The following is a 10,869-nucleotide window of genomic DNA, read 5'->3' as shown; positions in this document are numbered from 1 at the left end:
TTTGAACTGTTTTCTTTGCACTGTTTACCCTCTCTGTTTTGAACTGTTTTGTTTGCGCTGTTTACCCTCGTTTTGTTGTTGTTGTTGTTGTTGTTTATCTCGCTTGTTTGGCGCGGTCAGTCAATTGGCCGTTATCAGTAGGGACCCCTCCCTTGAGGTGGGGGGAGGGGGGCAATTATGAATAGGGACTCTCCCTTGAGGTGGGGGAGGGGGCAATTATGAATAGGGACTCTCCCTTGAGGTGGGGGAGGGGGCAATTATGAATAGGGACTCTCCCTTGAGGTGGGGGGAGGGGGCAATTATGAATTGGGACCGTCTCTTGAGGTGGGGGCAATTATGAATAGGGACCGACCCTTGAGGTGGGGGCAATTAGGAATAGGGACCGACCCTTGAGGTGGGGGCAATTATGAATAGGGACCGACCCTTGAGGTGGGGGCAATTAGGAATAGGGACCGACTCTTGAGGTGGGGGGCAATTAGGAATAGGGACCGACCCTTGAGGTGGGGGCAATTAGGAATAGGGACCGACCCTTGAGGTGGGGGTGGTGTGGGGGGGTTAGACAGTGTTCATGGCTTGGGGCATTATTGGTTTAGGGGGGGGGAGGGAGGGTTGGTTGGTCAAGGTGGGGGAGGGGGGAAATGGGTGTCACAGGGTTGAGTAGGGGGAGGGAATGAAGGGGGGAAATCTAAGCGCCATCTTTATCAGCGGGTCTGCCATTGCCCCTCCTGTTCTTTGTCTGCCAGCTGTGTTTCCAGCTGTGTCTTCTGCCCTGTCTAGCCAGAGCGGGGGGGGAGGGGGAGGGGGAGAGGTCTATCCAGGCCCCTCCTCCCCCCCTGCTCTCTTACCCCTCCCCCCCACACGGTTGTCTACCACCCACTCTCATGGTTTCTTTCTACTCGGGTTTGTTTACGTGGGTTGAGGAAGGGGGGGGGAAAGGGGGGAAGAAGAGGGGAAGGGGAAGGGGGACAAGTACAGTGTGTGTGTATGTGTGTGTGTGTGTGTGTGTGTTGTGTGTGTGTCTATAGCGTCAGTAGAACCTGCACGTTATGGGCATTTGTTTACACACCGTGGCCACCCCCGCCTCTCCTCCCCCCCTCCCCCTCCTCTCCTCCCCCTGGGTCAACAACACCCCCCTCCCCCTCCCCCTCCCCCTCCTCCCCCCCCCCTCTGACTGTGGTGTTAGGTAAGGTGGATAATATTGCCACGTTCTCTCTCTCTCTCTCTCTCTCTCTCTCTCTCTCTCTCTCTCTCTCTCTCTCTCTCTCTCTCTCTCTCTCTCTCTCTCTCTCTCTCTCTCTCTCTCTCTCTCTCCCTCTCCCCCACACAGTTCCTCCCACACCTCCCCATCCTTCCCTCCCCCCCCCTCCTCTTCCCCAAACACCCTCTCCGTCTCTCCCTTTTCCCAAGAACATCACCCCACCTCGCCTACCTTAACTCCCCCCAAACTCCCCAGATCCTCCCAGGTTTCTCCCCAGACTCCCATATCCTCCCAGGTTTCTTCCCAGACTCCCCATGTCCTCCCAGGTTTCTCCCCAAACTCCCCATATCCTCCCGGGTTTCTCCCCAAACTCTCCAATGTCCTCCCAGGTTTCTCCCCAAACTCCCCATATCCTCCCAGGTTTCTCCCCAAACTCCCCATATCCTCCCGGGTTTCTCCCCAAACTCTCCAATGTCCTCCCAGGTTTCTCCCCAAACTCCCCATATCCTAGGATTCCCCCCAAACACCATATCCTCCCCAGTTTATCTCTCCAAACTCCCCCATACCTTAAACTCCCCCCTCCCCAGCTTCCCATATCTCCCCCTGCTACTCCAGCAACACCCCCCACCCCCTCCCCTCCCCTCCCCAGCGCCCCCAGCAGACGGCCAGCTGGTGGGTCTGGGGTGGGTGGGTTGGGGTGGGTCAGGCCCAAGCATCAAAGGAGGCGCCCCCCCCCCCACTTTTCCACCCCGTCTTAATGGGAGGGGAGGGGGTGAGGGGAATTTTAAATGGGGGTGGCGGAAGCCTCGAAGACGCCCCAGGTGGCGGAGAGGCAACGGCGGCGGTGGTGGTGGCAACGGCGGTGACGTCACAGGCGGTGGCAGCCGCGTAGGGCGATTAGCAGAACGTGTTAAACGAGACGAAAATTAATGTTGTTAGTGTATGGACCATGTCGGCCAGTCTGTATGTCTGTGTATGTACGTCTGTGTCTGTCTGTCTGTGTATGTACGTCTGTGTGTCTGTCTGTCTATGTATGTACTTCTGTGTCTGTGTGTCTGTCTATGTACGTTTGTGTATGTCAGTCTGTCTATGTATGTACTCCTGTGTCTGTCTGTCTGTGTACATACGTTTGTGTGTCTGTCTATGTACGTTTGTGTATGTCTGTCTGTATGTATGTACGTCTGTCTGTATGTTTCTGTGTGTACGTCTGTGTCTGTCTGTGTATGTACGTCTGTGTCTATGTATGTACTTCTGTCTGTGTACGTACGTTTGTGTCTATGTACGTTTGTGTATGTCTGTCTGTCTGTATGCACTTCTGTCAGTCTGTCTGTGTATGTACGTCTGTGTCTATGTATGTACTTCTGTGTCTGTCTGTCTGTCTGTGTACGTACGTTTGTGTGTCTGTCTATGTACGATTGTGTATCTCTGTCTGTCTGTATGTATGTCTGTCTGTCTGTTTCTGTGTATGTACGTATGTGTCTGTCTGTCTGTGTACGTTTGTCTGTCTGCGTATGTCCGTTTTGTGTCTATGTGTACGTTTTGTGTGTGCATGTACGTTTGTGTCTGTCTGTGTATGTACGTTTTGTGCCTGTCTGTCTGTCTGTGTGTCTCTGTACGTCTGTGGTATAGAGCAGAGCAAGTCCCCGGGTCCCTCCCTGGAGTGTGATGGAGTCGTGGTTGGGGGAAAATCGTCTCCATTGAGCAGGTGACACCATGATCACCGCCATATTATTCTCCTTCCTCCGTCCAACCATTCCGCCATTGCGCTACATTCTCCCTCGACCCCCAGAACTAGTCCATCTGACCACAATTACTGGCCTCCCCTCCCCGCGCCTGGCCGTCAGTCCGACAGCACATCTGTCGTTCTTTATATACGTTCTAGGCCACAGGTGTGACAGGTGTGTGGTGGTTACGTAGGCGTGGACAGAGGGGCTTTTTTGGGGCATATTTGTCATATTGGCCCACACCAGGAGCTGCCGTCCATGTTGTTTACATGGAGGAGGGAGGAGTTGCCGATGCATCATTTCATTCTATTTTATCTCTTTCTATCCACCCTTTTCTCCTATCGGCTTAAACTATTTACATGACGTCAGTCGAAAGTAAAATAAAAAATATACAGATGCTGTAAATACTCCGCTTATTGCAGGAGGTTATAAATAACTCGGTATTACATCAGCTCTGGCGACATCTGGCATGTAGAACAGCGCCTCTGGCGGCCACCAGCGAAGCCACATGACGGCGCCAGCGTTGCCAATCCCTCCCACAAAGCCATGACAGCAGCAGTGTTACAAATCTTCTACAACCTTTCGGGGGGGGGAGGGGAGATGCTTTTTATTTTTTTCTTCTCCCACGTTGTGGGGGCGTGTTGGCCCGCCCCCACACCCACGTTATGTCTCCCACAGAGTCCTGGGGGAGAGATGTGTTAGCATGGGAGAGAGACAGGTGCCTCCGGCCGACCGTGCAAGTTACTGAAGTGGAATACGGGATTTTGATATCTCTTTGTTCGGGGGTGTATCTGTCTGCCTCTTCGCCCCACACACACCGAGGCCAGAGAAATTCACTTGCGCTTTCATCTTCCTCCCTCCTCCCCAGGATATGGGGGCTATACCCTTATCTCCCCAGGTTTTGGGGGCTATACCCTTATCTCCCCAGGTTTTGGGGGCTATACCCTTACCTCCCTAGAATATAGGGGTTATACCCTTATCTCCCCAGGTTTTGGGGCTATACCCTTATCTCCTCAGGTTTTGGGGCTGTACCCTTACCTCCCCAGAATATAGGGGTTATACCCTTATCTCCCCAGGTTTGGGGGGCTATACCCTTATCTCCCCAGGTTTTGGGGCTATACCCTTACCTCCCAAGGTGTTGGGGGCTATAGCCTTACCTCCCCAGGATAAGGGGGCTGTACCCTTAACTTCCAAGTATATGGGAGCTATACCCTTATCTCCCCGGGATATGGGAGATATGTACCCTTATCTCCCCGCGATATGGGAGCTTATCCTCCCGCGATATCCCTACGCTACATCGATCGTAACGCTGTCCCCACCCCACCTCCTCTCCCCACCCCACCTCCTCTCCCCAATTGACCTACTTCCGTCTCCCCTCCCCCTCCCCTCCCCTCCCCTCCCGTGGGGACATAGTGGTTACTAGACACTCCTCCCCTCCCCCAGTGATTCACAGCTGGGGTGTGGAAGTCGGGGGAGAGGGAGGTATGGGGAGGGGAGGGGAGACAGGTGAGTGAGGGGAGGGGAGGGTGGGGCGTGTGTTGATATTTGTGAATCGGCGCGCTATGAGTCATGGGGGGGAAACGTGGACAGGCAGATATTAATGGGTCGCGTATATGGATCACACACACACACACACATACACACATACACACACACACATACACTCACTCACTCACTCACTCACTCACTCACTCACACACACACACACATACACTCACTCACTCACTCACTCACTCACTCACACACAACACACACGCCAATTCCACAAGTATCGAACCCTGGCCCCGTACTCTATTACAGCGAGGTAATTAAACACATACAGATCTCAACCACTAGACTGAAGTCATTATTAATGAACCTACGTCATCGGCAGTTCACGTAATGATCATTAAGGGGGTTTAATGAGGTGGCTGGACGGGGAAGTAAGTAATCAAGCCCCAATAATTATGGTTATTGAGTAAATCATTTATCTGTCAATACGACGGAAAATACCCGAGAAAAATATAGTTAAGATCCGTTTTCTATACGTGTGGGATATTGCTTAGGGGGAGGGAAGACTATGGTAAATGTACGTTGACTGGCGTAGATGGCTCTGCCTCGTTTGTGGTGAATGATCCGTAACTACGTAGTTGTTAGTGGGTCTGTTTGAACTACGGGGCAGCCCCGTATTGGTGAGGGGGGGCAGGGGCGACGACGGGGCGTGGGTGGTGGAGGAGGGGGGGGGGGCGTCGGGTTTCCAGAGGTGCCACAGTTTCGGCCTGCCGACCAGATCATCTTTAAAACATCGACTTGGCAACGCTTCACTACCGCCTTACATCTTCCCCCCCCTCCTCTTCTTCCCCCCCCCCCCTCCTCTTCTTCCCCCCCTCCTCTTCTTCCCCCCCCCAAGCAACGCGTCTTACAACCCGACCCTCCCCCCTATAACCCCTTCCTTATATTTTATAAATAAGGAAGGACAGAATATCTATCTACCCCCCTAAGGCCATAGTCTTAATGAGACATGATTAGAAATCCCCAACACCAACATTGTTGGGGATGTCTCCAACACTCGTACGTAGGTTAGGAGGGTCATCAATTACCTCCCTGGGCATTTATGAGGCCACGAGGGTAGTTAAGACGAGGCGGGAACTGACCAGGAACGAGCTAGGTTAATGAGGGGGTGGTGAGGAAGTAATTAAATGACTGGGATTGATTCTAGAAACATCTGTTGCATTTTGGCAGACGAAAGCAACATGGCGGCCGTGAGCCAACCGCAGATGACACACACAGCTTGCGCCAAGCAGCTGTAATACCAGTATAAGATTAATGTTGAGACAAATTACAAAAAAAAAAAATAATATAAGATTATTATTGATAATTAGCGAGTTAATAACAAAGATAGATAAAGACGTTATTATTTTTTAAAGGAATGTAGAGGAATGGTCGTGTCGGAGTTCGATTTGTAAGCTTGGAACATTATTGGAACAAAACAAACCAGGCCCGTTTTATTTATTTTGTTTATTTATTTATTTATTTCTGTCCCTTGACGGTCGAGGCAACACTTCCACAGGATAAGGAGACCGAAAGAAAATAATTTACTATAAAGTTCTTAGTTAAATTGTCAAAAGTAGATTATATATATGTTTTTTGGTGGGACATTTTTGTTAAGTCTGCCATTTTGTGTTCCATTTTCGCTACCGTTTTCTACGAGGGGGGGAGACTGACTCAAACCTCAGCTGAAGGACGCGTATCATATATTTTTTCCCTTTGAATTTTCTCTCGTAAAACTTGGGTCGTATCGCGGGTAGACATGTTGATTAGGGGGAGACTAGGGGAGATAAGGACTGTCTCTCTAATCTCCCCTCTCCTCCTCCCCCGTGAGAGACTATTCGGTTTTCTCCCCCAGGGGGGCTGTCAAAAGCCCTCATGATGGCCAGCCATGAGGGGCGGCGGGGGGGCGGGCCAGTGGGATCCGATAGCGAATCAAAGGCTTGGGTACGGCTGATCGGGTGGGGGGGGGGAGGGAAGGGAGGGGGGGTTATGCTGGGGGGGGGGCGTGGGTGGCTCTTCCCCCCTCCTCCCCCCTCCCCCTGCAGGAAACTGCGCCGTCATCTCCCTCACTCCATTGACGTCATGAGTTTTCCCCCCTCCACCTCCTCCCCCACGCCAAGCGCCGCCCCCCCCCCCTCCGCAACTCCCCCTTCCCTCACACATTCCCTCATATCAAGACATTTTCGTCTGGACTCCCCTGTCGTTCATGTGTGTGTGTCGCTCACCACCACCTCATAGTCACGTAATCTCCCCCCTCCCTCCTCCCCCCCCTCCTCATATGTTGTATACCTCCTCATTCTCACAAATATGCGTACGACCCTTTGGTTTCGTTGACCTAGCCCTCAAGGGGTCGTATACCGTCGTGGCTCAAGGGTCGTATACCGTCGTGCTCAAGGGGTCGTATACCGTCGTGGTCAAGGGTCGTATACCGTCGTGGTCAAGGGTCGTATACCGTCGTGGTCAAGGGTCGTATACCGTCGTGGTCAAGGGTCGTATACCGTCGTGGTCAAGGGTCGTATACCGTGGTGGTCAAGGGTCGTATACCGTCGTGGTCAAGGGTCGTATACCGTCGTGCTCAAGGGGTCGTATACCGTCGTGGTCAAGGGTCGTATACCGTCGTGGTCAAGGGTCGTATACCGTCGTGCTCAAGGGGTCGTATACCGTCGTGGTCAAGGGTCGTATACCGTCGTGGTCAAGGGTCGTATACCGTCGTGGTCAAGGGTCGTATACCTTCGTGTTCAAGGGGTCGTATACCGTCGTGCTCAAGGGTCGTATCCATCGCCGAGCGCAGCATAGGTTCGAATCCTTGGGGTACAGCAGTCGGTCCACAGTCAACCCAGCTGTTCATCCACTCCCGTGGGGGTTGGTCGATAAAATGGGTACCTGGTTCAGGCTAGGGTATATATATATATATATATATATATATATATATATATATATATATATATATATATATATATATATATATTGGAAAGGATCACAATTTTGCGCGTGATCTCTCTTGTGTCTCCCCTGATGATGTGATTATTACACGAAAGTGCACTTGGGAACTTTTAGTGTTTCATTTTCCCCCGTGGACTCATAGGAATATATATATGTGTGTGTGTGTTAACTAAAGACGGCGCCGTCTTTAGTTAACATGATAAAGAAAAATAAATTATTTACTGGGTCACTTTCCTCCCCCACCCCCCCACCTTGACCTCAGGGTCGTAATTACCTTCACTGCAAATGAGCTTGACCCAGGTCATGCCTGGGGTCGTTAAGGGATCATTAGCTGAGTTAATTAACGCACCGGTGATGACAGTGAACTAATTACCGTTAAGTAATCAGCAGTGAAGTAATTACCAGAGGTAATTGGCGAAAGTAATCATTACCATTGTAATTACACACATGTGTAATAGCAGTTTACAGTTGAAGCATTGAGGTCAAACTGCCAGTTAAGGTAATTAATAGTGAGGTAATTAACATGAAGGTAATCATGTACAGTGAATTAACTTAGAAGTAATCAAACTAAAGTAATTAACGATATTAACATTGAAGTAATTAACATGAAGGTAATCATGTACAGTGAGGTAACTTAGAAGTAATCAAACTAAAGTAATTAACGATATTAACATTGAAGTAATTAACGACTTACCATTAATTAAGGTAAACCAACATGTGTAATTGAGTTCATTAAAAAGACTTAACAAAGTAATTCACGAACTAGTAGTAATAACGCTATCAAGTGACGTAATTGACCGGAAAGGTAATCATAGTAAACTAATTAAGAGCCGTAATTACAGTGAAATGATTAAAAGCCTTAATTAATAAACAAGAACTGGAAAAGTAATTAAGGGAAGAAATTCAGTGGGACGTACAAGTAAAGTAATTACCTCGAAAGTAATTGTAGTGACCTGGGGGCCCTTAAAGTAACCCCCCCCCCCCACAATCGTCACGGTAATTATTTTATTATATTATTAAATAAATAAAAAAAAATACAAAGGTAATTATACAGGACTCATTTAAAATACTTAGTTTTTATTTAATAATTATCTAAATTACTCGATATGCCTTTTATTAAATGAATTATCATTATTATTTACTGATTATATTTCGTCTCCACCAGATGTTTATTTTGTGTGTTAATGTAATTGTGAAATTAAGGTAATTTCTGTGGGTAGAATATTTCTCATTGGCCGTAGAAAGAATATTTCAATATTCCCTAATTGCCGTTAGAAAGAATATCTCAATATTCCCTCATTACCCTTAGAATATCCCAATATTCCCTCGTTGCCCTTAGAATATCCCAATATTCCTCACTAGCCTTAATTACATTTCATGTTTAGTTTAAACATTTGGACACAATTATTTTTATTGTTATGGTTTGATTATTGGTATAGAAAACGGTGGCCATTCCAAATATGGCCTTGTTCATTGTTTCATATGATTGTTTATAGGTATAGAAAACGATGACCATCCAATGTTGTGATGTTTATTGTATAGAAAATGGTGGCCCTCTCATATGGTGATGTTTATGTTACAGAAAACGGTGTTCCATTCTATTTTTGTGATTTTCTGGTACAGAAAATGGTAATTTGGTGATGTTAATTGTACAGAAAACGATTGTCTACTAAGATGATGATGTTTATAACATAGAAAACGATTGTAGCTCCCTAATATGATGATGTTTATGGTACAGAAAACGGTGTGTGTGTGTTTTTTTGCAGAAAACGGTGTGTGTGTGTGTGTGTGTGTGTGTGTGTGTGTCCCTCCCTCCCTCCTGTATTACCACACTATCCCCTCCACAGAAAACGGACATCATGTGCGAGCTGGTGGAGGAGCTGCAGATCAAGACGAAGGAGTTCCTCCACCCGAACCCCGCCTCCCGCGCTAAGATGTCCGCCGTGAAGGGCATTGGTAAGCTCTCGGGCCAGGCCAAGGCCTCCACCTACCCGCAGCCGGAGGGCGTCCTGGGCGAGGCCATGGCCTCCTACGGCAAGAGGATCGGCGAAGACAACCTCTACGGTGAGTACTGTGTGTGGGGAGGTTACTTGTGTGTGGGGGGTGGTTACGTGTGGGGTGGAGTGTGGGGGGTTGGGGGGTGGTTACGTGTGGGGTGTGGGCGGCTAATTGTGGGTTTAACGAAAGAATATGCTGAGTTAAACGTAAGAATTTCCAAAGTTAAACGAGAGAGAATTCCCAGAATTCAACGAGAGAATTCCCCAGAGTTTTAGAAATGCCTCGGAAGACGAGAGGGTAGCCCGCTTCTCATGTACAAGACATTAACAGGTTAACGATGATGACGTCATCATGAGGGTAGCCCGCTTTCCATTTAAAAGAAATAAGCACGTTAACGATGATGACGTCATCATGACGACAGACCCGAAACATTCCAACGCGCAAAACAGGAATTTCATTTATCGTAAGTTTCCATGCTAATTATGATGAACAGGCTAATTAGGCACTAACAAGGCTAATTATGCATTAACTAGGCTAATTATACACATGTCAACGAGTGTGGGGTGTCTACACACAACCTCATTAGTAAATGAGCCATGCCTCATTAACCTTAATAAATACCAGAGAAAAAAAAAAAAAAAAAATATATATATATATATATATATATATATATATATATATATATATATATAATTTTGGCGACCATTGAGAGAGAAATGTACATGGGGTACTAATGTATATAGGTCATATTGTGTTATATACATCTGACCTTGGTCTACGCCAAGAAGACATGAGAATCATTTAAATGAATTAAAAGTCTTGAAATATTTTGTCCCAATGGATATCAAACTAAGTTTTTTTTAATTATTGTTATTTTATTTTTTTTTTAAAAGAATTTTGATGCATCGGTCGGTTATAAGGATATGTTTGTTGTGTTTTACGTTCCTCTCCCAATATCTTAGTTCATCCTTTCGTTGCAGACGAGCCTACGTAATTTTAAGGTAATTTAAGGTCATTTAAAGTCATTCCGTGGCCAAGTGGGAGCGGAGGGAACGTGTGTGAGGGAGGGGGAGGGGGAAAAAAGGTCAAAGGTTAATGGACGAAGATCTTGTCAAAGGTGATCATATATTTTTAAGACGTCCTGGGATAGTTACTGGTCGCCACAGTTTGGCTCGCCAGGGGGAGAAGATGGTCCACGGTGGCGATGGTCGCTCAGGGTGTTTGCTGGTGCCCGAGAGAGAGAGAGAGAGAGAGAGAGTTTGCTGGTTGTGATGGTCGCTCAGGGTGTTTGCTGGTGCCCGAGAGAGAGAGAGAGAGAGAGAGAGAGAGAGAGTTTGCTGGTTGTGATGGTCGCTCAGGGTGTTTGCTGGTGCCCGAGAGAGAGAGAGAGAGAGAGAGAGTTTGCTGGTTGTGATGGTCGCTCAGGGTGTTTGCTGGTGCCCGAGAGAGAGAGAGAGAGAGAGAGAGAGAGAGTTT

General features: G+C 48.1%; 1 protein-coding gene across 10 annotated transcripts in view; it reads left to right on the top strand.

Annotated features, from left to right (window-relative positions):
- EndoA (SH3 domain containing GRB2 like, endophilin-A) overlaps positions 1 to 10,869 on the top strand; it is a 269,917-nt gene that overhangs the window by 180,388 nt on the left and 78,660 nt on the right. For all 10 annotated transcript variants that reach the window (XM_071662140.1, XM_071662138.1, XM_071662135.1 and 7 more), the window contains exon 4: positions 9,243 to 9,459. In XM_071662140.1, the coding sequence (XP_071518241.1) occupies positions 9,243 to 9,459 (217 nt within the window). The remainder of the gene's footprint in view (positions 1 to 9,242; positions 9,460 to 10,869) is intronic.

Source organism: Panulirus ornatus, chromosome 5, assembly GCF_036320965.1.
Source record: "Panulirus ornatus isolate Po-2019 chromosome 5, ASM3632096v1, whole genome shotgun sequence".
Lineage (NCBI taxonomy): Eukaryota > Metazoa > Arthropoda > Malacostraca > Decapoda > Palinuridae > Panulirus > Panulirus ornatus.
This window is presented reverse-complemented; position numbering and strand designations above follow the sequence as displayed.